The sequence below is a fragment of the Aythya marila genome (assembly GCF_965140915.1).
Source record: "Aythya marila genome assembly, chromosome: 3".
In the NCBI taxonomy this organism is placed as follows: domain Eukaryota; kingdom Metazoa; phylum Chordata; class Aves; order Anseriformes; family Anatidae; genus Aythya; species Aythya marila.
The window spans coordinates 55,826,284-55,854,092 of record NC_139044.1 but is presented as its reverse complement, the minus strand read 5'-3'; the positions used below and the strand labels follow the sequence as shown (position 1 = coordinate 55,854,092).

Genomic DNA, 27,809 nt, shown 5'->3' with positions numbered 1-27,809 from the left:
ACACCTGCCTTCCCTGGCATCGTGGTCCAGAAAGTCGGAGGAAAAGCAGGCACAGACATGGACAGAGCTAAGTATCAGCAACAGGAAAAGCTTTCATCTTAACATGCTTATGCTGTGGGTGCTACTCGTATGTCTGCACCGTGATGCCATCTGCAGATGGCAGGAGAACATGCTGTCTGCAGAAGAAACTCATGTCATGAGGAGACAAAGACCCGTATGATACTTTCTGAATTATGAATCCACTGTGCTCAGAAGTCTGGCTGGTCTGAACTAGTCAGCACCTACTACAGAATATACCCCCCCCCATCTCCCACTCCCTGAGCCCTCAAAGGTTAGTACAGAGCTCCTTACATTGCTCTCGGCACAATAGTTTGCCTCAAAAACCAATGCTAATTACCAGTGCAGGCACTGCCTAATGATTTGACATTACATGGCTCAAAAATGCACCTCAGTGCTGTGCTGCATGTCAGAGAGATGCATTAGTTCATCAGTCCCTGGAAGACTTTTCCTGATGCTGTGAAGCCATCTCTCCACCCTTTTCATAGAGATGTGAAGGGGATACTGCTATATTTCAGATACTCCGAAAATTGTGCTGTACAACCTGTTTATAGATTCACAGCAGCCCCACGTAAAAATAGATGGCTTGTAACTGTCCAAGTACTGTTCATGACATTTTAACTGAGCAGAGGTAAAATGCAAGTAAAAGCATTTTCTTTCAAGCTAAGTAACGCGGTTGCAGATGTCTTTAAAATACACGAGCAAAGACGTGACAGGAAAACCACACTTAACCTACTTACACCAAGATTAAATCAGGAAGGACTCTTTCTTCCCCCTGACAGAAACTGTTTGCCAGGGCTTCACTGTCAGCATACCTTATGCCTCGAGTTGTATCCATTAGAAGAAAGCACACCTTTTGGTGACAACGCATCTACTGCACTGCATTAGAATCCCATTAGTGCTGCCCACTTGTTCTTTTTTGGCTGTCGCTAGCTCTCGTGCTGGGCATTTCTGCTGACATAGTTATTCTCTTGAATTCATGAACAGGAAGGAAAATCTCAGTGATACAGAAATGATTTAAGTATTAACAGGGGAGGAAACAATACAAAGGACCAAAATCTCCATTCAGAGAAACCTACACAGACTTTCTGAAGTTAGTATTAGTCCCACATGTGCACCCAAAATCAGGATTTGGCACATGATGATTACAACTCACCAAACACATCCCACAGTAAAATTTTGTGTCTTTTCATATCTACCACATATGGAGTCCCTTTCATAAACTTACGTAATTTTTTCACATCATGGAATTATTTTTATAATTAGAAAACAGTACAACTCTTCTACCATTATAATATTTTTCTTTATTATATGGGATTCTGCATCTTTTCCTGATTAAGAAAATAACTTGGATATAGCAACATATCAACACTTGTGTCCCGTCTCTAGAAATCTGGCTCATGGACATTGCAGAAGTTCTTCATATGGAAGTTTTATGTGTGAATGTAAAAAGTAAAGTCAGGAGTTACATATGGAACATTTCTCCTTTTCAAAGGACTAAGCAGAGGTAAAAGAATAAGGAGCAAAATCCTAAGGGAGATGGTGAAGAATAAGTAATGCGCTCAAGGATACAGTTTCTCTAATGCGTTTACTGAGAATACTTTGTTTAGCTTCTTAATATCCTTTTAAAGCATGCGTGCACACACACAGGTACAAATATATAAACTAGGCCTGCTGCTGAAGGATACTTTATAGCATCTCTAAGGATTAAATGCCTCCCTATGCAAGCTACCTAATGCAATGTCAATTTCCAGTGACTTCAAGAGATCAGGCAAAGAGACATCTAATTGACTTCAACAATTTTTGGATCAGTTGGTTCTTATTTCGAACAACTTACACTAAGTGTTAAACTTGGACAGAATACCTAAAAAAAGTCCTGTCTTCCCATTCCTTGCACCAACCAATCAATACTCTAACCTGCTTATGATCATCTCGACATGTAGCACTATCAAATATGGTCCATATGTAAACCTAACCTATTCAAGTCTACCTTAACTTTTAAAAAAATATATCTCACAATATTCATTTAAAGCAAATCACTTTATATTCTGTGTCTTAACCCTAGAAACACAAAGACCAAAAATTCCCACGTCTTGTTCCTTAGGAAGTTTCTCTGTTCTGAAGTACGCCAGTGTCTCTCATTATCATTTTCCTAACATCGTACCACTTGATGTTGGTCTACTCTGGTCAGCAAAAGACCTATGGCAGACAGTGCAACAAGTATAGGTCTTTGCCTATCTCCAGTGCAAGGAAACGCTATGAAATAGTATTTTTAAAAAAAGATAGTAAAAAAGGTAGCCCAAATCCTAGGGAATGACACAAAATAGTATCTCAGACCAGTCTTCCATTCTGAGGGCTGCTGTGTTGTTTGGCTTTGCAAAGCACTCAGCACTTTGACTGTGATCCAGCAAAGCATTTCTGCATTTCCCATGTCTTACCACCACTGGCTTACAGGGAACTATTTGTACATGTGAAGACAAACCTACACTTCTGTGTTTTGCTGGGTCAAGTCCTAGGCACCAATCATCTTTCTGGATGCTTGTTTTGTTCTGAGAATCAGTTAAAAAAAGAGCTAAAAAAAAAAATAATCTTAAAAGTGTGAGTTTTAAAAAGCCTCAAGACCCAGGAACATTCCTAAAATAATTTGCATTCCACAGCAGAGGGCAGAAACATTTCCATTTCAATGAGTCTGTGGAGAGGATTCTGGTCTACTAGCTGAAACTCAGGACTGAGCTGGCACAAAACAAACACAAAACCCACTTGTATGAAGTCATGTGAAAAAGCACTTTTCCTGTGAGACATTCTTTCTCAACACACTGGCTAAGCTATTCTCATCATTTTAGACTCAAATTCCAATCTTCCCTTTAGGAACAGGCACCCACTTTTGGCCAGGGAAGCCACTGACAGTTGGGCAGATTGATAGAGAGATTTTCCCTTCCTTGTCTGCATTCTCTTTATGCAGCCTGCCACAAAAAGTCAACAAGCCTCCTGGAGCTTAAAAAAGGTTTTACGAAAGTCTTGGCTTTAACACTATCTCCTTTCATAAGCTCACTACAAGTAAAACATATTAGAAGCTGCCAGCTTTCCAAAAATGATGAATGAAACCTACAGCAGGCCAACGAGTCAGCGGGCCCACACGTTTCCACTTACAGCCATAATCACACCTGTGACCAGAAAGGAGGTAAATGGATTTGGTAAGTACTTCAGCAACAGAAGTAAATTTCAGGAAAGCTTTAAAATAGATTTATCATCTGCAAGCCAATATTTTACCTTACACATCTTGCTTAGATTATGGTAATTTAAAATCTCCCAGCTTCAGATATTCATAAACTTTGCACATACCTACATCATCCAGATGTGTCCTATACCACTGTATTTCAATGTAGCATCGCTACTAAATTATGTAAATACTCATATACAAATTATTTGGTCAAATATCACTTTCAGAATCTTGCTCTTACTCTTAAAACAGCTTTAATTTTCAATCCTGTGAAACTCATTTCATTCAGAAATTACTAAAACTAAGGAACTTTTTATTTGAAAAAGGACTTCAGGTACAGAATATTGGTATTTATACAGGTATTTTAGATGCAGCATGCGGTCTTAATAGCGAGTCTTACAGGTCTGGAGGTTTTGTCTCTAGCTGCTTTGTAAAAGCTGGACATCCCTATATGTAACTTATGTATCGAACCACAATTAATGCTGTTCCCAAATATTCCCCACTGTTTCTTAACAGCATCTCGTCTACTACAAATGCTATATTCCCTGTTTTCAATCTAGGGACTCAAACTTAAAATAAATAAATAAAAATTGCTTGAAAGCTCTCTGTCATATCCTCACACTATTTGTTGCAACCTGCAAAACCTAAGATTTTAGCAGCAGCTGCTGGATTTGCCAGCGGCAACCTCTGCAGCAAAAAAACCTTCCTTCCTTTCACTCCAATCTGCAGGCGTGGAATGGCAAGAGTGAGATACTTCATGTAAAATGCCATCTATTGCATCCTACGATACAGATGCAAAGTGCAATTATTAAACCTAGTTTACAAAGCTGGAGTACAATAAATCATCAGGGCTTAATACTCAAGGAGTGATTTCTTTCTTTTATTTTTTCCTCATAAAGAGTATGTTCATTTTAGGGGTTCTATTTTCATAGTATGCTTGCAATGCCTGCACTGCACAACCCTAAATGCTAAAAAAAAACAAATCCTCCAAATATTGCATATGTACTTCACTAATGAAAGCTGCACAGGTTCCCAAATGTTCTTTATCTGTTTCTTTCATTTTTCATTTCATTCAGAAACCAGATGATGATCCTGAAAATCAGCAAGTTGCTGCTCACAGATTACTGCTAAATAAATGTAGATATGGGCACAAAATCACTACAATGAATCACCATTCCTATCTAGCATAATAACCTCTATCAGAGGTATAGGAAAGAGAAAAAGCTGGTCCCCACTATCAGCTACTGATCTGTTGAGCCTCTTGTTTTCCCAGACTGACAGCTTGTAGCACAGAGTTATAATTAGACCTCTTCCTTTCAGAGGTCTGGATTGGAAGCCTTCTTAGTAACTGTATGGTACACAAACCCCCTTGGGTCCTGTGCCACTCTTTACACGTTACTCAAATAAGAAGCCAAAAAAAGAAAAGTGGCATTAAATGCTTGTTTAAAAATTTAGCCTTGTAATTTCATCCTGCAATGTAGTCCTCATGTCTTCTCTGGCAAAACTGAAACTTAAATGAAAGGAGGCCGGCTCTTGCCTAAGCAAGCTTCTTTTTTCAGTGCTGGAGTATGCAAGAGGAATTAGGAAATCAGAATAACAAGGCCAACGCTGAATAGTCTTGTAGAGGCTGGTAAAGGATGAGTTCTCAGCCACTGGCTCCACAGAATGAAGAAAACACTTAAAAATAAGTGACCATTAACTCCTATATCAATACTAAATTAGTTACATGAAATTTGGTGCACTGTGGAGGAATGCTAAGTACAGGAATACATCATTTCTTTGGTTAAAAGTTGCCCTGATGCAGAAAAGCTTGTAATGATAATCTAGAAAAAATAAATCCTGTGATCTCCAGCCTTTCATTGAAAGTTCACCAAGAGGTCATTTGTCCTTATTTCTTCACTCAGTTGCATGACCTCTTCAACTTTGACATCTGAAACATTCATTCAGCATGGTTCAGTGAGTTAATGAAAACCCAAATCCACTCAGACATTTGACATCTGCACCCCAAGTTACCAAAAGGTCATTTTAGCAATTTATAAAATCTCTGTGAACATATTCTGTGAGGTGTTCATATCGGATGAAAGGTCTGCAGGTGGAAGAACTTATGGCTATCTAAGAGTGTCCACTATCCAATACTTAGATGGTTTTAAGTGTACTATTCTTGTTGTACCAGTCTTCAACTCCACTAAAATGTTTTAAAAAACAAACAAACAAAACCAAAAACAAACAAACAAACAAAAAACCCTACACCACAGGATTTCTGGTATTTGTTCACTGACGATAAGCAAACCAGATTCTCATGTGGAGAATCTTTACGATGTCAGTGCTCTGCAGGCACAAGCTGAAGGCAGAGTTCACATTTTTCACAAAGATAATGCTGGATGTTGCCCTGCAAGCTCCACAGATTCAAGTTTTGAAGATCACCCTTGTTGAATTAAAAGATTGAAAAATGACTATTTGTTACAATTTAAGAGTCTGAAACCAAAATATGTTATTAGACTTGTAACAGCAAGAGTAGCACCCAAATAGGTCCACAACATCTTTTGCTAACAGACTGGAATTTAGAAAAAGTCATGGTTATAACTTTAAAAATTAAATTAGTTGATTAATAAAATAATCAGTGCAAATTACAGATAATAAAGAAAATTTAGAAACTTATATAGCCCAAAGAATTAATGAATTTCATAAGAAAAAAAAATACCCTCCTAATATTTTTACAGATTAAAAAAATAAATTAAAAAAATACATGCTGCATTGTCTTCAAATATCTTGTGAACTGTTCAACTGATGTGCGTACAAAATATTTAAAATGACTTAATTTTTATACTGTTTTAAATTAGCTTAGGGAGTCGATAGTCATTTTTGTAATGTCTTATTCTAAAATTCCTTACAATTTTAATCTATTTTAAATGGTAATAAAAGATGTTATGGAAAACTTAGTAAAAGTTTGACAGATTTCTTTTAATAAAAACTAAGACCCCAAACCCCTTCTTAACTAAGTCACTTTGATGACTTCTTACATACTTGCATGCACTCTGTAACTCAGGATTTCATCTTTGTCAGGGGTCCAGAACCTAAAATTTGTTTTTCACAGAGGCCTGTAAATAGTTGCCCGTATTGGTGCTGAGGCATGTAAAGACTACACTGTTCTGAGATTCAGGCTTTAGTGCTGACAAATCACCAAAGCTTTAAGCTCAACTTTAGGAGAAAAATCAGTTACAGTCTTCTAATTTCTCATAGAATAAGATAAAGGGGGAGAAATCATTTTACTCTCCTATTTATCCTTCTTTTCTTCTTTGTCCATGTTTGACCAGGGCAGCCTCTCTTCATTTTAGTCAATAAATGCATTAAAACTATACAACATTTTTCTTAATCAAAAAGCTCCGCGTATCTTAGCAGATGCAGTGAAAAATCTGTAGAGCAAGCTCATGAATTAAAAAGGGAGATGATTCTCTCTATCACTCATGCTCAGAATATTTTAGAGAAGAACAGCATGGAAATGCACACAGGTCAAGTAAAGATGATTTCCAAGCGTGAAAATTATTCTCGTCACTGGCAGCTGTTGTGCGAGAAGTAATAAGGCCCAGAAGCCTTGCTGGGCATGAACAGTGATAAGAATATCATTAAGATCCATCTGCAACCTCCAAAATACTGAAAATTCCTCTGCAAGCTTTTGTTCTGAGCATAAGTTAAAATCCAACGCAACAAGTCTCCAAAACAGGACATTGTGAATGAAATTATAGCAGTAAAAAACTTTTCACCATCATCCCTCCTCCTACCCCTGTTGAGCTGACAGAAGGGAAAGCAGAGAGTACTTTTTAGAGGCACCAACTTTCAAGATTTTCAGATTTTAGAGTAAACTTGAGCTAGCTCTGCCTGCTTATTTACTTGTTTTGTGAGGAAAGCAGCGTTAGGTTTGTAAAAACAAATGAGTCATGTACCAGTCAGAATATTTCCAGTAAAGCTTATTTTTGTCTGAACGTGCTCAGATACTGAAACTAAAACATTTTACAGAAACATATTGGTTTCACTGACTGTGATGAAGCAGTGCTATTGGCTGTGTGATGTTTTGCTGAAATTCTTAGTTTCACCCTCCTTCATTGGGGATACAACCACCCCCACCAAGTATGGAAATCCTCACCTGGCACTGTTTTTCTTAATGTCATCAGCACCTACCCTGAGGGCTGTGAGAGAACAGCAATCCCTTTTCAGTGCTTGGCACCATCAGAACAAGGAAGGACCATTTTGGCTGCCAGGTCTACAAGAAGCAAGTGATGCATTCACCCTGGATACATCGTGTACTAGTTGTGAAACTTCTCCTCCACGGAAAGGGTTCTGAAAGAACGAGGAGGAGGAGGAGTGCTTTTATTCTACTCCATTTGGATTCATTCTGGCCAGAAACCCAAGGCTTTTCTTGGATGAGCACTGAGCACACAAAAAGGTAGTGTTTCAAAAGGCAAATCACCTGCCTCTCTTTCATTGTGAGAGGTATTGAGTCACCTATTTAATTAGTATCAGTGATCAACGATATACCTAAGAGGAGCTGAAGCAGAAAAGAGTTATGATGGATCTTAGCTCCTTGACTTGACTGCTTTAAAACATTAGTAGTATTGGGAAGGGTTTAATGCATTCTATTTACTCAACGATGCAGGTGAGCCATGACTCCCACTAACAAGGAAGAAAAAAATCAAAGGCCAGAAAGCATCCTGGGCTGCATGTGTAGAGCTTGTCACTTTCTAGAACATTAAAAAAGGCTGACAGAGACCTCTCCGGACAGAAAGCTGAGCTGGTTGCTCAGACTAACTGAAAACTGAATTCAAGTGTAACTTCTTACATTGAAAAAAAGCAGATCTGTTTTTGTTCTGCTCTTCCATCTAAGAGTTTCACTTTTGATTCTTCAGTCCAACTTCAGTTGTTTTAGTAACTGCTTCCTTTCAGCTAATACTTCCTTATATTTCATTAACTTTCCTTTGCTTCATGCCTACTGTCGCTTTCCAAACCTTTGTTTGTCATCACACTTTCCCCTCCTTTCACATCCACCTTGACTTTCTGCCCCCAGACTCAGCACACCACAAACAGAGATGGCTCTGGAGGTGATTCTACCTGGCACAGAAGGAACAGCCACCTCTACGGGGACAAGGCAAAATTTGAACTAGCTCAAGAATGTTTTTAACGTGGACTTCGCTGGTGCCTCAGTTGTTTATTATTGCAGGGTAATATAGCACTTAGATACTTGATGTCTTTGGGTGTCAATCCCTCAAGGTACCGGCAAAACAGAATTGTAATGCTTCATAAATCTCTTGCTTATTGCTCAGCCTTGCTGCACTTTCTTCATTTTAATCTTTAAAAGAGCTGTATTGGTTCTAATGTTACCTACTTGTGTAAGATAGGATAGGATAGGACAGGACAGGACAGGACAGGACAGACAAATGCTGTTCATCTAAGGCTGCAGTGAAATAACATTCCAGCTAGACTATATGAAGAAAATATCCATGACAGTTGATGACCAAAAAAGCACATGGGACTTATGCTGCTGCAGTTGTCTCTGAAATACATCAATGATACTCTTGCAGAAGTTACCCTTGCTTATACCTCAACAGTCCCTCAGCACCGTTCATAGTAACAGGGACTTGGAATCAAGAGACTGAGCAGAGGAACAAGGCTATGTCACAACACTCAGAGGAAATGCTGTCTGTGTATTGCCTTTGTCTGGTCTAGGCATCAAGTGGACTACAGGGATATTTCCTTGCCTATGTGCAACATAATGGAATTGCTCTATGTGCAACACAGGGGTCTGGACCAGCTTAGCCACCAGCTAAGCTACCTTACTCATGTGCACAAGTTTCCCAACAGGAGCCCAGTGCCCCACCTAAGGCAAAAAGAATACCACCAAGCCAGACAAGACGGATGTATTGCAAGAGAAGGACATTCTCCCATCATATCTCAACATACAAAAGAGACAAATTCCCTGTTCCTCCCCAGGATATACACATAAAACAGGCAATGAAGAAACATCTTGCTAGGGCAGACCCATTCCTAGCTCCCTCAAATTACAGGAGGAGGAGAAAATGACCGGGATGGGGAATTCACCCACATTACATGGAGGATGGAGTCCCAGCGGTTGGGCTGAGATGAATGTCAGCACTTACTCTCTGACCCTGTAGGTCTGTAGGTCAGGCAGAGCTGGGAGGTCATCTTCTCCAGCACTTAATCATTGGAGAGTCAGGACCAGGTGCTGTTCCTAGCAGCAGACCACAGTGATATGCCTGAGATGCTCCCTACACTTTCTTTTATACTCTAATAGCAGCACCAAAGTTGAGATGAGCAAGATGAAATGCACACAGATCCCACGCTTCACAGCTACTCATCAAGGCTCTTGACACAGACAAGAACTAGAGTTTTCATTTATATTTGCTTAAAATCTTCAAAGATTTGTTATCAACTCAAATCCCCAGACCTTTTTTCTATAGTTGAAATTGAGCCTCTCCGTAGCAAAAAAAAAAAAAAAGATGAAAACCAAAAAATAAGTCAGATGTTGAATTACCAACTCAGCATGACTGAGCTGGGTTGTTTAAGATAATTTAAACACTTTTACAACTCACCACAAGGACTAGAAATGCATGTTCTGTAGTTCTGCATTTTATTCCCATTGCAGTTTTTAACAGGTTTAGGCAAGGTAACACACAGTGTCAGCGAGTCCAGGGATGTCCCTTGAAAATCTCATATTATGAGTGGGAGAAAACACTGGGTGGTAATCAGTGTGATCAAGTTCCCCTTCCAAATCATTACAATTGTAAATCAATGCCTTATAAAGCAATCTGTATCATAATTGTATCATAATTCCATTTTGGAATTACAAATAGTTAATGTCATTTGGGAAGTACAGATTTCCCTGTTGCAAGTTGTTTGTGAAACAGCTTCTCCTTAAAATAGTGTTCTAGGCGCAGGAGAAAGATAAAAGCAGATCTTCCCTGTCCTCCAAGACAGAATTAGTTTACCAAGCCATCCTTGATCCTGATTTAGCACTGCAACTCATGCCATTTTACAAGGGGTGCTCAATCTGTATAGTACAGACAGAAAAATCAAGAGAAAGGAGCAAATATCAGGCACACACAGATAAGGACAAGTGGAAAGGTCTGTCTGTTTTACATCTTCATGTAGAGACATCTGTGACCCGAAACATGCTTTCAGAGTGAAATACAAACAGAGAAGAACGCATTTAAGAAAGAGAAGCGTCGGCAGCAAAACAGAGCTAAAAGCAAAATATTTGATTATTCTCAGGACGTGTGTGGAGTTAAATTTTACGATCAACTTTCAGGATTTTCCCCATGCAGAATTCAAGGAGACTGACCTTCTGTCTGTCCTAAGCCTTGTCATTTCCTGCTAGTTCTCATAAAATAGCAGTATCCTTGGCAGTGTTCTGAAGAGATTTCCTACCTGTTTCCACACACACACATGGAAAAAGAACAAACAGTTTCTTCTGGGTTAAGTGACAATTAAATGGTGTGGTCAGTTGTATGGTGGCATGTGCTTAAGTAGGTGTGTGACCGCTGTTCCCTTGGCATTTGGAGCAGTCTCATTTGATTCATGCTTATCTTAGAAAGCAGGAACATCTTAAAATAAAAACTCGGTGGAGCCAGTAGGGAACTAGCTGGCAATGCATGCTTTAAATACGCTCTGGTTCTGCAAACATCTTGTGAGCAGGGTTACTCTTAGTGAAGAGGACTATTTATGTCCATAAAGTTAGGTGTAACGTCAAGTGCTCAAGCAAATGAAACATATAAAACACCAGCACAGGCAGCCTCAAGTGCAGCGCGTGTATTCACTTGTGGGAGGGGTGGAGGTTGATGGGCTTGGTTTTTAATAATCAGCCAAGAAATTAAGTGCTTGAGGGAAAGAGCAGAAGGGGCAGAGGCCCAGGTCCCAGCCCCTGAAACACACTGCAGAATAAGCGTGTCGTGACAGTCAGGGGGGAATTATCTCGTGCTGCTTCCTTGCTGCTCCATCCTGACAAAGGGGCAGGCAGGGAAAGAAGAAACGTGTGTGCTTACAGATCCTCACAACAAGGAGATCCTCACTGCAGAGCGGATTATTGAACTGAGAGGAAACAGAAGTTGCTGCCTTTAGTTAGGGAGCATCAATCTGTGACCTGCTGGTTTATGTTACTGCAAAATGAATGCTAAACAAGTGTCTATGTTAAAAAACAGAAAGTCTACCTAGAAGCAATGCACTCAAAGCAATTTAACTCTTCATATTTTAAAAACAGAGGAATTTTAATTTATCTTGAAGAAGCCAATCTGAGGCTTCAACCTGGTTAAACTTGGAGGTGTAAGCATATTATTTAATAGCCCCTTCCGCCTTCAAGAAATAATTATCTTGTTATGCTTATGTGCTTTCCTGCACAGAACTCTCCAAACCTCCCACTGCTGTTCTCACTGTGACGTGTAGGGCCACAGAAACCGGTAGTTCTTCTGATCTTGTTTCTTGTTTTCATTCCCATTCAACCCATATTCTACCTCTTACGTAAATAATCAGTATTTACCATAAATTCTGAATGACCAGGTCCTGTTCAAATGTCAGAGATGCACCAAGCAAAAATTGAGAACCCTGTGACAGTCGGCCTCTTACGCAGTTTATTACTGCTCCAGGATCTATACGAGCTCCCATTAGGTTTGCAAATGAGATTTTGACTGCTTTGACTTACAATGCAGGACAAGTAAGTGCACACTAATGGCGGAAAATATACCAAATGCATAGCTGCACCACAGCAGCAAATGCACGCAATATCAAATAATAATCACACAATTTGTCACTGACCCTGTCACTGTATCCGTACTTCTGTCCAGAGGAATTGCTCATGTTGCATGCAGAGCCACCTGCCTGGCACAGCCCCGTTTTGGGTTTTACAGTGCTACAGCTGGGCATGCACGGGGGTGGAGCGGTGCTTGATGCACAGCTTTTCCAAAGCCCTCGCTGGGATGGGAAGGACCAGTGAATGGGAATTCCCAAAGACAACACTTGTATTTCTCTCCAGTGAAGGGTCAGGGCACAACGAAGGTGCTGCACACGTGGGTCAGTACAACACAGTGGGCACTGCAAGAAAACGAGATATTGGTGTCTTGCAGGAGAAGTATGCCATGCCCAACGTGAGGGAGGAGAAGAGGTGCGTGCCCTCTCCTAGTGCTGCAGTCAACCTGCCCCCTGGACAGCGGTCAGCCCCCCAGAGAAATCACCTGAGGGTCAGGGCAGGTGTTGAGGGAAGAGGAAGCAAGACCTCTTCTTTGAAACCCTACTGGCCTCTGATCCAAAACCTTTAGGGAGTATCACGATACCACTTCATGCCAACAATGTCAAACAGTGCCACTTCTCCCAAGGGCTCCAGCACACAGAAATTAAGAGAAGTTGCCAAATCCTTGCAGCACCACTTGTCGCTTTGCGTCGCCGCACGTGATTAGGCATCTGAGACTGGAAACACATCTTCTGCCAGCCACTGGTAGAACAGAGATTCAGGTCCCACAGGCTGATGGCAGTTCTGTGACTGCAGCGCTGGGAGACTTGAGTGCTCTACAGATTTGGAGCTTCTTCCTTCCTCATTCTGCCAGAGCTGGATTTGCTAATCTTTTGGCAGTAACACCATGCACATCCTCTCCTGGCACTTTTCGGAAAGAGGATGTAGGTGGTATTTGTATTTATTACTGAAGACACTGGTCATCAAGGTGATACATATAGACATGTATATATACAATATATACACATGTATCATGTACCCAAAGCATAACTTGGATTTTGTCCTTCATACATCTAAAGATATCAGCTGCAGGTGGAAGATCATATTTAAGGTCACGTTTTATAGACAGATACAACTTTGTGCTCTCATCAAATAATTAAAATGTCTGCTACAAAGGTGGTTAGCCTCTTGCAAGGAGATCCATGCACGTTATGCTCAGGTCAAACACGGGAAGCAGCCCCTGGGGAAGCGTTTTGGCTGTCCTGCACTCACCTGTCCACCACAAACCCAAACTGTCATTTGGTTGCGCGACGCAGACTTGTCACAGAGCAACGAGAACAAAACAAAACTGAAAGTTAAAAATTAACAAACTTAGACCCTTCAAAAACAAAAAACAAAAACAACCAAACGACCCGTCCGGTGCGGCAAATCCCTCCTCCCCCCTTCGGAAAGCAATCGGGTCTCCCCCGGGGGCCGGCGGCGGCGAGGGATGGGGACCGAGGCGAGCCGGCAGCAGCTCGGGGGGCAGGGGCTGAGCCCGCGGCTGCCCCCGGTACCGACCCCAGCCCCCGGGCAGCTCCGTGCCGCAGGGCAGCCCGCACCGGGGGAGGCACCGAGAGCTGCCCCCACCCGCTACACCCGGCGTGGGGCAGAGGCAGCCGAAGGGGAGAAGAGTTTAAAAAAAAAAAAGCAAACAAAAAAACAGCAAAAAGCACAAAACCACGCAACCCGACGGCGGGCTCCCGTGGCGTTATGGCCTCCCCGCGGCCGTGCAGGTGCTCAGGGCCGGTGCTCGCCCCCGGCCCTCCGCCCCTCCCGGCCCCTCCCGGCCCCTCCTGGCCCGGCCCGGCCCGGCCCGGCCGCCCCTCACCTCATGGCCCGGCTCTGCGGGCGCCGCCCGCTGCCCCAGCACCGGGCCGGGGAGCGCAGCGGCGGCTCCGGCTCCGGCTCCGGCTCCAGGGGAGGCTCCGGGGCTCGTCCCGGCCCCCGGGAGACGCCTGGCGGCGGGGCGGCGGCGGAGGGGCCGGGACGGGGGGGAGCGGAGGGGGCCGGGCGGGACAAGGCGCCTGCCCCCTTCTCCTCCCCCCTCGCCTCTCCCCTCCTCCCCGGGGGGGGGGGTTGCTGGGCCCTGCTCAGTTTGGAAAGTTTGGGGATTTATTTATTTATTTTATTTATTTATTTTATAAGTAGAAATATCGCAGGTTTACGGCCGCGGGGATTGTAGTGAGCTACAGTGAGCTGTCGGGCCATATCTACCTTCTGCCTTGTACCAGTGGAGCTACCCCGGCAGTGAGAAACTGCACTGGATCACAGGATCTCAAGGCACCAAGCACTGTCACAGAGGTGTAAAGGTGTCTCCTGCAGGGCAGGACAGGAATCACAGCCAGTGCTGTCCGTTGCTGCATGCTGCTCTCAGAGCAATGCAGCTCCTGCGGGCCCCCAAGGCTGTGGCCATTAAGGATGGATAAGGCGAGATTTGTATTTAGCACGTGTATATTAGCAAGCGTTTTCATGGTGTATTTTCCTTATCCTTTCTCTCCTCACCTCTTTGAAACCTGTGGGTTCTGTCAGCAGCAAGCCAGCCATGAATTTTGGGCTTGAGACTGCTCCCAGCCTGTCACTGTGCTACAGAGAAATGGACAGTCTGCTTCGGTCCGTCAGCATCAAGAGGATTTCAAGAGGATTTCCAAACGGAATCAGAAACAAGCAATCTCAATGTCTTCCCTACTTCTCAAACAATTGCTGAAGTAAACATGAAGCTAAACTGCTGAGCTGGTTGTTGGAGCAATGCTTTGGCTCTGCTTTGCAGAGAAAGCAAGAGATGGAAACCACGTGGACAGAGTTTTATTGTCACCAGCAGCTTTTGGGAAAGACATGCAGAGACAAGCAGCCTGACTGGGCATGCATGCAGCTGTCTGGGGCTTTTACTGACCCCCAAAGTACCCCGCTGGGTACCTGACAGCTACAGCTGGTCCTTTGACCAAAATGAATGGTGTACCTGGTTTCTGGTGGTTCCCGGGGAGAGCACCCACAGCCTGCATCCTGACCCAATGTGCCACTGATCAAGTTGCTTATTAATTATGAAGCCCAGAATCCCACGATCTCACCGAGGACTCTGCTGGGTGACCACTCTTGGCTCCTCACACTGTAAACATATGTGGGCTTTGCAAAAGGCCAATGCACACCCAGGGCCCAGCACAAAGCCCCCGCTGCCAGATGAACACCCTGCCACAGGTCAGAGCAGTGCCTGCCTGCACCTTGTCATGGTGGGGTGGCTGCAGCCTGTCCTGCACTGTAGTGCCAGATGTACTGTCCCCATGTCCCTTGCCCGCACCCCTGTGTGACGTCGCTGGGGCTGTGAGCAGGTATCAGGAATGAGGAGCTCCTGCTGAAAACAGGGATCAGGGAGAGTTGCTCTGAGGGGATGGTATCATAAGGAGTTTGATGAAGTTTCTGCTCCATGGCTTTCCGGTTCCGTAAGACATAACCTATTACAGCAAACTTAACCTTGATACTCCCCAGTCACATTAGGACACCCTTCTGTTCCTGTGGAAACCAGCTCATCACTTACCTCAGAGTAGTGACTGTATCTACTGTGTTTGATTTTAATGTAAACACCAAAAGTAAAGCTCCATTCTAGAACTGGAGCTTTTTCCCACCTTCAAATAGCCCTCCTCATTCTGTGGTAAGGCTGTTATTGGTCCAACCCCCCTCACATTCACTTTGTGTGAAGGTTTTTAAATTCTCAGCGCCCCAAAGTTCCCTTCCAGCCTTTACAATTCAAGGCAGAATTCATCACCTAGCCTTTGCCCCTCTTTTCTTTCCTCCAGATGAAGAAACAGGCAATAAATAGTAAATGACACCATCAATTTCCTCTCCAGGATAGTATGCCTAAATGGTACAGATACATTAAAATCAGAACAAAGACATAAATAGAGCACGTTGCAGTACGGTTCTAAAAACCTGTAAGAAAAGGGAAGTCTGTAAAAACAGAAAAAAAAGTATTCTCAACTTTCTTTCAAGGCCACGCTGGCTAAGTTATTTCTGTCTAAACTAGGTCCGCACAAATACAACAGAAGGATAGAGCCTCTGCAGCAGCCTGAATGCAATAGAGAGGAGATAATCTTGCTCAAGGATTTTTGCATGATTCAGCTCCTGGTGTTTGATAAAGAATGCGTATAAGTCAGCTACAAGGCTCATGTGTTCTTGGTTCTCATCGGCGATGTCTCCTCTTTTCCTCATCCCCCTCAGCACGAAAGCGAACCAGCAATTACAGCCTCTTGGTAGGCAGAATGGAGGTACCTGTGGAGGATGAGTGAGGTAAGGGAGTTCAAAGATGAAAGAAGGGGTTGAAAGAGATGAGAGAGACAAGAGACGGGTTAGTTGTGGGAATGACAGTAACTGTCACAGTTTTCACTCACTTGTGAATTCTGGGTGAGTACAAACACATGTAGAGATATCCAACATGAAAGGCATTGCTTTTCAATTAAAAAAATAAAAAAGAAGTGAAGTTAAAAAGAGCAGGTGTTAACATCCAAGAATAGAGGCTGGTGAACAAAGCGTCTCATCCTGCCACCAGACTGTTGGTTGTTCTCAAGAAATGGCATCTGAATGAATGGCAATGAATGCCTAACATGTCTGAGAAAAGGAATACAGTAATGACACCTTATTAATGACAACTTACTCTCTCACAAATATCTCATCATCTCTCTTTGGGACCCTTGCCAAGGGATCAACTGATCACACCTCCCAGCCCTCTGTTACAATCTCCAGAGCTTCACATAGCAGGCAGCACACAAACAGGAGGGCACACACGTGTGCATGCACCCACCCTCACCCCGTGGTGTCTGTGATACTGAAGTGCTGCAGGGTGACCCAGAAAGCCCAAACCCCAGCCCTGGTGGCAGTACACAGGCGGTGCACACCCTCACCAAGTGCCTTTGGTACAAACTGCAGCACCAGGAGGCTGCAGGACCCTGAACATGGACGAGGATGATAACAGCTGCTCTAAAACCAGAGTTACTCTCCCCAAAAGGGCAGGTGCTTCTGGGTCCTCTTCCCAGCCCCCTCAGAAACCAGGCACAAGGTTCCTTCTGGCATTCAGCTGTGTCTGGTGGGACCCCTGCAGCACACAGGAATTGGGAACAGCAGCTTGCAGGACCTGGTGCCTCCCCTACTCATGTCCACATGGGGACTCAGTCACAAAAGCTCCAGGCACAGCGAGCGCAGACTGGCAGGCTTCCCCTCTTCGTGTTTCTAACCCAAAGTACAGAACTTCAGATCTCCTTGTTCACCAGGAGAATGCCATCAGCCAGTGTTTCACTTTCCACCACCTCTCTCGTGCTCTGAGGTGCAACTAAGAAGGCTTTGGTTTGGGAGAAGTGCTGGAAAGAAAGAGTAAATGGCATTGCAGCACTGATGCACATTTATGAGCAGGAATGCCCCACTTGTAAAGCTGCCTGGGGAGCAGCCAGGGATGTGTGGCAGTGCAGGTGCCTTCTGTCAGTTGTGTCTGGTACCACTGTGGAGGAGCAGCATGGAAGGGTGGTTAGAAGGAAATCTGAGGCTGGGCTTAGCGCGAGGCTCCAGCCCCTCACCAGTGCTGCAGGCATCAGGAGGCGGCTGAAGGGGATTTTGCACTGACACAAGTGCCCAGTGGCAGAACTTTGAACTTGAAGACCTTCAGGAAGAGCTGCCTTTGCCCTACCGCCTGCTGAGATGCCCATAGAAGTTGGTCAGGGGAAGAGAGAATAACATGAGTGGAAAGAAAATTTAAGTTTTGCAGAACATTTCTACACATTGTAGAACATGTTACGAAATGTAATATTTTGTAGTTACATTTCAAAGTAAGCAAAATAAGGACATCTGTTCTGAAAATATTATCAAAGCACTCGCAGAGGCTGCTAGGATGCTCTCAATACTCTTCTCATGTCCTTGCATGGGTTGCGGGACAGCATTAGTTTTCAATTGTAAATGTCCCAGTTTTTTGATGCGTTGGATTGTGTAGAAGAGGATAGTATTTCACTGCCACTCATTACTCTAGTAACCTCCCTTGATTCTTTCAGATTGAAATCAGCAAGGCCAATATTTGGAAAACATCCTTTAATGCTCTACTGTGGCTTAAGCTCATCCTTCAGAATGGATGAGCAGCACGACACTTGTAAATAGGTAGGACGATGACTTGCCTCCTTGTTACTCAGTTTCCAGGTCCTCTGTTTCTGCTTGATCGTGTTCCTCTAACTGGAAAGAGATGCGACGTGAAAGCTGTTCCTCAGCAACAGGTTGGTCGTTCTCTTCACTTGCTGTGACCGGCAGGTCAGCAGCTTCTATCTCATCAGCCTCCTGCGGGGCTGCATCTACGGGCCCAGGCTCTTCGGCAGAGGCCTCGGTCTGACCAGACAGAGGTTCCTGGCTAAATGCATCCAAGCGTTTTTCAACCACTGTACGAATCAAGGCTGAAACAGAGAAAAATACCATTAACGAACACAGTGTAAAAAACCTGTAATTTGAAATTATTTATATGTTACTGACATATGAATTCTTATGCAGGAAAAGGAAAAAAAGAAAAGAAATAACACTAAAACTAAAGAATACTTGAATAAGAAAAATCTTCCCTGTAGCTGTAGCCTAATTGAAACCAAATGAGCAGTTTGCATTGAAAGCAGTGATTTGAAATGGCTCATGTGGATTGCCTTGTTCATTTCCTCACTGTTGTCTGGTCACTTCTCAAGCAGGTCACCCTGCCAGGAAAGGGGACCAGCCAGGTTGCGTACAGTGTGATGTTTTTGGCACAGCGTAATACTGGAACTGTGGGAGTCATCAGAAAGATTTTCTCTTTCTGAAAAGCAGCTGTAAAACATCTGCTCTTTATTATTTTTGATACTTAGCCCTTGTAGTTTTTTTTTTTTTTAAACATTATATGTCTTCCAAATCAATGAACACAACAATAGCTCAACACTCACTTTGTAATACATAATTTAAATATGGCAAATAACAAGGCCAACAATGAAGGAAGAAGGTGTTAATATAGAAGACAATGTACAGGTGCCAAAAGGAATTCCATTGTTAATTCTTGGGTTGAGTTTCGCAAGTAAAAGAAGGAATGGTCATCAGAGGGCAAACACAGCCACCTTAGACTGTGGGTGCTTCCCTTGTAGTTCTTTTTTTTTTTTTTTTTAATTGGATGGTGATAAGATAAACAAACCATTTAAGTAGCTTCTACATTCAAATAGGTTAAAAATGTATCCTTAGAGATTTCTCCTACGCTTTTGCATAAGATGGAGAAGAAGCCACAATCTCAGCTGCGGCTGTCTGCCTCTACAAAACTTGTTTGAGAAGGCAATCCACAGTTCCTTTTGCAGAGTTAATGTTTATTCAACAATGCGTGATTGGGTATAAGCCAGGATACACAAAGGATAAGTAGCAAAACAGGGGCTGCTGGTATTACTTATTAGCCTGCTCCAACTGCTCTGTACTTCTAAGAACTGGTGCAAGACCAGGGTTACTGGCAGTAAAAATTAAACAAAGATTTAACAGGAATATGATGGATGTTCTCATCAAGACTGCATTCTGGAGCAACATTTTCCTTGGGATGTTTATTTAGTGGTCACATACAATACTTCTTACTTAACAGGAGAGAAAATTCCCTCCTTTCTGAAGAGCTGCTTTAAGAATCCTTGAGTAAACATATAAGCACATGTATCATAGGATAAAATACTAACAGGCCAGATGTGATTATCCAAACTGGACCTCAACAAAGGAAATTCAGGGTCCTGGTTAAACTGAAAATTAACCCAGAGGAAATGAACACGATTGTAATTTAAACCCAAAATCACAGCCAGAGGTAAAACCACAAGAATAAAGACAATGCAAGTATAAGAAGTGGTTTGACCTAGGGCCACCAAGGTGGACACAAACTCATCATAATTTTGTGCTTCTACACAAGACAGAATTTATATTATCCAGGTATTCAAAGCAGCCTCTGAAGACTGACCAATAGACAAACCTGCATACTTAGCTTGAATTAGACTGAAAGACAGCAGAGAGTGATATTTTAAATCTATTTCAAAAGCAAGGACATGATTATTGACTGCTGAAGAAGTAAGCCCTCGTTTTGATGAGAAGTGTCAGTCACCTGACTTCTCTGTCAGTCATGGCCAAAATTATCCTTCTCTTCTTTCATTTTGGATGAAAGGAGTAGCACATTACTCTGTAGCTCAGGGAGTTCACACAAATGCACTAACAGACTTTCATGTTATACATGTGGCTCTAGAAAGGGTGGGCTTTTCTGGTCCCATTGGCAAAATCAGGCATCACACAGAAAGCAACACAGCAACGATGGCTGTGTAACACACATGAAAAACAAGTTTTTATAGCAGAGAAAAGAATTGGCATGCTTTAACTATTCTTATTCTGCCAGAGGTGTTGTGTCTTCCAGCAGCAACACATCTCTAACAGTATAAAGCCAGTAGTGCAGCATGTCTGACACTTCCAGTATTTCAGCTGAGAATCAATTATCCAGATGGCCACCACAGTGGTTTTCCCTACTTTAAAAACATATTTAAATAGAGAATAAAAACAAGAACAACAAAACAAACAAACAAAATAACACACTTGGCCGCTGGAGTTCTTCCTAATTCCTTCTTTAGTCCACAGTGACCCTGTAAATGTCATATTTGTTCTGACTGGGGAAAAAACAACTACAAACAAGCAGCCCAGACTATATTCCAGGATTTGGTAACTTACAGTCAAGCATCATCCTTCCCAGAACCTTCTTCTCTAGTGTTTCTTCCACTTCTGTCATCAGCCATGGAAGGAATTCTGTCTCAATATCTGTATGAATTTGGCAGGAGGAAAGCAAGAAAAAGTATCTGTTTATTAAGGATGAACAACAGGATCTCAAGGCTGTTTTTCATTTGCTGTGATTGTTAAGGGATGCACATCCTTGCCAGAAAGCACTTGCTTTGCAAGAGCCAGATGAAACCCTCTCAGGCATTACTGGGTGTCTTATCTCCTCCCTCCTTTACTGAGGTTCCTCCTTATTACGGACCTGAACCAGAGTCTTCTCACCTCCATTGATTTTCAAAGGGGCCTGGCACCCTCGAACGGCAAGCACAAACGAGCAGCACAGTAATGTTCCAGTCAGATGAAAATAACTATCCTGAACAAGTCAGGAGAATAACATTTCCTGCTCTGTTTTCCAAGTACATCTGGCTTCTGGTCTGCTGAAAACGTTTGTTCCCTCTGACTAAGGAGCTCTTGCTTCCCCCAGTCACACTCTTTGTATGCAGTGGTCCCAAACCCTGTCCTGCTTGAAGAATACACTCATTTCTGCATTTGCTCCATGGCTCCATTCCCAAGCTGTGGTCTGGGCATCTGTGCAGGGACTGGGGAAGTGGGATGCAGCAAGGTAGCCCATAAGAAATGCTGCTGACTCTAAAAGCTTGGAAGTCACAGAGGTACAACTCCAAAATTATTTTCAGAGCCTAATTCTTATTGACTATTTTTCCTTTGCTTTGATAATCATTAACGAAGATTCAGAATGATGTCTGTCCTTTGTCTGTCCTATCAAAATACATTTAATACTCTTTCTTTCTCTACCAATCCTAACCACCCATTTATTTCTCTCAAATCAAAAGCACCTCTTCTCATTAAAGCAAAACTGTCAGTTCTTGCTTATTCTTGATAACTTGTACAGGTGAACAATAATGTTTCTTTTTAAAAAACTCTGAGTTTGAAAACTATCTGTGCAGCCACAAATGTAAATGAATGAAATCTTATTATATTATTCTAAATAATAGGACAATAAACTGTATTCTAAGGCTGTTTTGACTTTCATATTACTCACTTCACATAATAATAAAAAAAAAGACAAACCTCTTTCTATAGGATCATAGAAAAACCCACTCTCACGAAGATTGCTGAAGACTGAAGGAATGAGATCAGTCAAGTAGCGTTTAGCAAACGCCCAAGCTGCAATTTTCTCTGTCGTCTCTTTCTGTTTCTGTAGCATTTGCATGTGCTGGAGTTTGCGACGTTCCTGTCAAGACAGTATGGCACATAAAACTTTCAGCCCTTTAGCTGCTATTCCTTTGATCCAGATTTTGAAGAATGATCACAGTGTGAAACTCATAAATAGTAAAGATAAACAAGAGTACCAATACTTAAGACTTCTGAGCTAAAGGCCAGTATTTGTGGCCTCCTACTTTCACAAAAACTCCTCATAAAAAAAAAAAAAGAGTGCTTGAAAGCTGTTGAGGGATTTTTTGAAACAGCAAAAATCCCATGACTTGCTGTAGCTGAGCAAACCAAGCTACCAGGGCAACTATGAGAAGTTCCCATGACTGTTCCCACATCGCCCAATTGAGGAATTCAGAAAAATATTGTTACCAGTAGCTGGCTTCAAGGACAAGGTCTATGTGACTGCTAATCACAAGGGGGTTGTTTTCTTGCAGGTGGGGTTGTTTTCTTGTAGTTGTTTGTCTGAGTGCTTTTGACCAAAAATCTTGTGTGAAGCACTGTCTGCCCCTGTTAAGTTCAGTATAAAAGTTAGGCTATTCAGGCAATAAAATGGAGCATGATCTGACTCTACTGGTGTCTGTCGTGCTTTTGGCCATGCTTCCTGCAACAGAAAGCAAGCCTGTACTCAATCTGTGGAGTACAAGGACTAAAGGATTCCTTTTGTGTACCTTTTTAAATTTTGTCAAGTCTGTTAAATAAGGGCCTTGTGGCTGGCTAAATGAAATCCTTCTCTGATATTGTATCATGCACTGATTTCGACTCATTACTTTGTTATTGCAGATAGAGCTGAATGTTGGTCTAGGAATGAGCTGAGGTTGGGTGATTTCCTAAACTTTTCATCTTTTCTATTTTTTATCCTATTTGTCATAGGAAAAAATTAAAACTCAGATTGGTCCAGGAAAATATTCAGAACCCCAATATATAAGGTTGTTGAAGACTTGCCATTGCTGTTTATTCCTACTTGCTAGATATTACTAATGCAGTTTTGCATTTGGAGATCTTGAGAGGTATGTGAAAAGTGAAAGTCTAGGAGGTGCCTCTTATTTTCAAGCATTCTGACTATCCATTTAGCAGTTATCGTAAGAAAGTCTTGAGTAACAGCTGCACCAGGTACAGAGGAAAACGCTGTCAGGTTTGGCCTCCTGATCAGGTGTCTGAGTACGCCAGGTTGCTCGAGTATGACTGCTCCAAAGGAACAGAACAGCACGGTAGTGCTGGCGCATGAAAGCAAACAGTGCAGCTGCTTAGAGGAATATCAAGCTTGACAATACCCTTTCATATTCATCCAGCTTACTTCACAGCTTGTCTTTCAGTACTGGAAGTGTTTTCCTCTTGCCTGATGGGCACCCAGGCAGGCCTGTTTTGCTCCTCGTAAGCCTTACCTTCTCCTCCCTGTATCGCCTGTCCTGCTCCTCCAGGCGCTGCACCTCCGCCAGCTCGGCATTGCGCAGTTCCGCGTAGGCACGCTGGTGTGCCCACAGCTGGGCCAGCTCTTCTTCCTCCATGACTTCCAGCAAAGCTTGCTCCATGGTCTTCCCAACCAGCACTTCCAGGATCGGCTCGACTTCAATGTCAAAGTCAAACAGCTGGGGATGGGGGGCAGCAGGACAGAGATAAATGACCCCTGAGCACAATCCCTCGCAACACCTCAGCAAGGAGCAAAGGAGCATGAACAAAGCACTTGTGCTGAAGGGGGTGCCGAGAAGTGCAGCTGGGGGCCCAGTGTCAGCTAAGGCAGGAAGCGTGAATGCCACCCAGGATTAAGTGATGAGTGGGCTGAAGTGAGACACCACACCCCCCAAACTGCAGCCACACGGGGCACTGCCAGGGAGAAGCAGAGCTCTCACCTACACCCTACTGCTGCTCCCTTCTGTCCTTCCAATCCCCTCTCAGGTTATTCTGCTCTATTTCTGCAGGGGAGAGCATTCTCAGCATTGTAGTTCCTAGCTAAAAGCATCAGAACCAGTGCACATGGAGAAGCACTGTCCTTAGTTTTGCATGGTTTCTTTTGCATGTTCTGTGAGGAGAATTTCACTCCTGATTTTGCCTCAATTTTGCCTCAAACTTGTTTCATATAGGAGGCATGTTTTGACACTACCTGTGGACTCCACTTTGCTTCATACCTCTCCTTCTTCTATTTGTGTGGCCACACCTCTTCCTGTTTTGGCTGGTATGAAGAAAGGAGTGGGTGGTCTGTCCAAAAAGGCATCTGTTTGACATTCCGTATCAACCTCTATTGTCCGGTCACTAATCTCTTCCAAATACAGCTCTAGAAATAAAAGCATAATGAATGCTCTAAATAGGATTCTTTTTTTATTTTAAGTCTCAACTACTCCTTATTACTGTACAGGGTGAATTATATCCAAATAGTGCAGTAAAATGTCTTCCATAAAGAAAAAAAAAAAAAAAAACAAACCAAACAAACAAAAAAATTGACCTAAAGCATAGATCAGTTTGCTGCACAGGCCGTCTAAGGACACGTACTTCGTAATGTCTCCTGTGCTTCTTGGAAATGAATCCTAGAAACACACTTCTATCACCAGGTTTCAGAGGAGTGTCTAGACCATTTCAGCCCACCTTGCAGAATAAACATTTCTTGGTAGATGTAACGGGATATGGCAATTTCAAACAGGGACAATGATTATATATCTACTAACCATTAATATTAAAAAAACAAAAACAAACAAAACCCCACATTTTTCTCCGCTGTATGAAAAACACTGTGTCTGTTGGGTTTAAAGAATGATTGTCTACTTCTGGCCCCACCAGCACTGACCTTGAGGTAACCACGTGTTACATCTGTAACAGCATGCACGTAACTTGAATTATACCTGTCCTCTACTACAGAGATAAATAGCCTGGTTCATAAAATGAGGTCTGTGGAGGACTTAAGATTATCAGCATTAGTCAATGGGAAGGATAAGAGACCAAGATACCCACACCAGATGGCTTTCTTCTGCATTTTTCAATGGTGAAAAGCTGCTGCATACATCAGAGGTGGTATAGGAGGTTCCGTGGCACTGGGGGACAGGGAACATTCACAAACCAAAGGCCATATCTGATTAGCACGTGCCACAGCTGTTTGACCATTTGTAAGTCAGCCCAATCTGAAATGCTTTTCAGAGGAACATAGCAATGCATTACACTTACCCCATGATTACTCCATATTTTGGCTTTGCAACAAATAAAATTATTTTCTCACATATAGGGCAGTCTCTTATTCTAAATTAGGGCCACCGCCCATCCTCTTTCTCCTACCCCTTCCCCATTAACTTTCAATAGTGATCTTATTCCTAGATATGACTGCATTCTTTAGAAAAATAAAAATTAAAAATAATGATTAAAAAAAACCCACACCTCTACCTGTGGCATATTCCAAACACCTCTGAAGACAGTAAAAAACAAAAGAATAAATGAAGCAATCCTGACTACTGTTCATGAATGTACGCTGAGAACTGAAAAAGAGAACCTCTGCAAAAATGTCACTCTATTTAGCCAAGTTTATAAATAATTAGATAGTACTAAAAATAGGGGGGTTATAGTGGTGAGGCTTAGAGAACCTTAGCTGTCTGTGAATCTACTGATTGCATCATCCACTTAGTAAGTGAATATAGATCAGCAAGTTTTTTAAAAATTTGATCTGAAAACAAAATCCGTCCTTTTACCTGTCTGCACGTGAACATGCTCTCTGCCTTCCACAGGCTCAGGTGTTAGCTGCACTTGCTCTTTTGCTCTCTTTCTAGCCAGTGCTTTTCTCCGTGCTTCTCTCTGCCTTTGAATCTCAAACAGATCAAGATGGGTACACTGGACAGGGATGAACGTAAAAAATATGTTACCATACAGTTTGTACTTGGAAATATTACTAATTTCTCTCTGTTGGTAAATGAACATTGTTGTTTGTTTTTAACACAAGAAGCATAGTATTTCAGATTTGCTTCTCATGGTAACTGACCCTACAGTGTCAGCTCCCTTTAAGACTGTAGCGCATGAAACTAATAAGGTCTGGTGGCTACCTATAGGCACGTACTAACGGCATCTCACACCAAGAACAATCAACTGCTATTTGGAAGTGGCTATTATATACAGAACTTTGCAAGATAAAGCATATTAAAATGTTGTGTTCTTGTTCAGTTGAGAGTATCTAGGTGACCCTTTAAGAAGGTCAAATGGACTTAAGTCCAGTTGTTTGTTAGATAAAAGATCTTTATTGCTGATGAAGGAAAAGAAGCCCATACTCACTTTTAAATTCAGTACTGTGTTTGCCAACTGAAAGGAAAACGCCTTTGGAGCTTTGTAAACAGAACATATGTGAAATTCACCATAAGAAACAGCTACCAAACAACACAAAGCTATTTCCACAAAATCACTTTTTAAAACCAGACTACTTTAAATTCTTATATGATCAAAGCATCCATGTATTGAAAATAAGTATCACTAAAACATTTACAATTTGTCAGGAGAAATCACAGAATCATGGAATGGCTTGGCTAGGAGGGTCCTTAAAGATCATCTAGTTCCAACTGCCATGGGTGGGGATGCCACCCACTAAATCAGGTTGCTTAGGGTCGCACCCAGCCTGGCCTTGAACACCTCCAGGGATGGGGCATCCGCAGCCTGTCTGGGCAGCCTGTGCCAGTGCCTCACCACCCTCTGAGTGAAGAATTTCCTCCTAATCTAATCTAAATCTCCCCTCCTTTAGTTTAAAACCATTTACCTTTGTCCTGACAATGTCTGACTGAGCAAAGAGTCTGTGTTCATCATTTTATAAGTACAGTTTAAGTATTGAAAATCTGCAACAAGGCCACCCCTGTGCCTTCTCTTCTCCAGGCTGAACACCCCCAGCTCTCTCAGCCTTTCTCCATAGGAGAGGTGCTCTAGCCCTTCTGTGGACCTGCTCCAACATCTCCACATCCTTCCGGTGCTGGGGGCCCCGGACCTGGATGCAGCACTCCAAGGGGGACCTCACGAGGGCAGAGCAGAGGGGGTCAGTCCCGTCCTTTGAGTTTACCCCAAGACTTAAGTTTCCCGAGAAGCGATGCTACAGAAGCAGTAGCTTTTAGCTCGTATGACCTACATTAAAAAAACAAAACCATACCGCGGGGATGACCTGCAGGGCGTACGTGTTGCCGCGCACCACCCTCGGGTCGTACATGAGGTTGGCATAGCGGACGGGCTCCTTCTCCCTGCAGCAAGGACAACACCACCACACCCGCGGTTACAGAGGAGCAACCCCTCGGAGCCGGGGGGGGCTCCGAGATGCCGACAAACCTCGGCTCCCCGCGGGCAGGGGCCGAGCAGCCCGCTGGCACTCACTGCGGGGCGGCCTCGGGCGGCGGCCGGTACTTGGTGCGGGCGGGCAGGGCGCGGGGCGGGCTGCAGTAGCAGTAGGGGACGGCGGCCGGGGCCGCAGCCCCCCGGCGCGGGGCGGGCAGCGGGGCGGGCAGCATGGCGGGCAGCCGCCGGCCTCGGGCCTCGCCCCGCCGCAACCGTCTCCAAGGCAGCGGCCCCGAGCCGCCCCTAGCGGCCTCAGGGCCGAGGGAGGGCCGCGGAAATGGCTCGAATTTCGGGCTTTTAGGGCGGGTTTTGGGCAGTGCGGAGCTGAAGCGCCGGGCGGCGCTGTGGGTCCTCCGTCTGTGGGCGAGCTGCCGAGGGGGTGGGAGGTGGCGGGGTGAGCTTGTGGCGGTGGCTGAGCCTGATCCGCAGTGCCAGGGGGTGGGAGCCTGCTGGAGCGCACGGCGGGGCCTGAAGGGCAGCCGAAAAAGCTCTCCGCACACGCCGAGGTGG

General features: G+C 43.4%; 2 protein-coding genes across 5 annotated transcripts in view; both read right to left on the bottom strand.

The window, feature by feature from the left end:
* The window catches only part of PLAGL1 (PLAG1 like zinc finger 1), a 44,703-nt gene extending 30,686 nt beyond the window's left edge, over positions 1 to 14,017 (bottom strand). The window contains exons 1-4 of one of the 4 annotated variants that reach the window (XM_082757824.1): positions 13,876 to 14,017; positions 13,278 to 13,353; positions 11,329 to 11,374; positions 10,629 to 10,714 (exon numbers count right to left, since the gene is read on the bottom strand). The gene's annotated coding sequence lies outside the window, so the exon portion shown is untranslated. The remainder of the gene's footprint in view (positions 1 to 10,628; positions 10,715 to 11,328; positions 11,375 to 13,277; positions 13,354 to 13,875) is intronic. The other 3 variants (XM_082757826.1, XM_082757827.1, XM_082757825.1) reach the window with 3 other exon arrangements.
* Positions 14,018 to 17,715: 3,698 nt separating this feature from the next.
* RSPH3 (radial spoke head 3) lies at positions 17,716 to 27,472 on the bottom strand (the record flags this gene model as incomplete). Its single annotated transcript, XM_082756167.1, has 8 exons — positions 17,716 to 18,460; positions 20,751 to 20,837; positions 21,882 to 22,044; positions 23,408 to 23,611; positions 24,149 to 24,294; positions 25,691 to 25,829; positions 27,121 to 27,208; positions 27,339 to 27,472. The coding sequence occupies 8 exons, from the start codon at positions 27,470 to 27,472 to the stop codon at positions 18,198 to 18,200; spliced, it is 1,224 nt and encodes a 407-aa protein (XP_082612293.1). The 3' UTR covers positions 17,716 to 18,197.
* Positions 27,473 to 27,809: the final 337 nt, after the last annotated feature.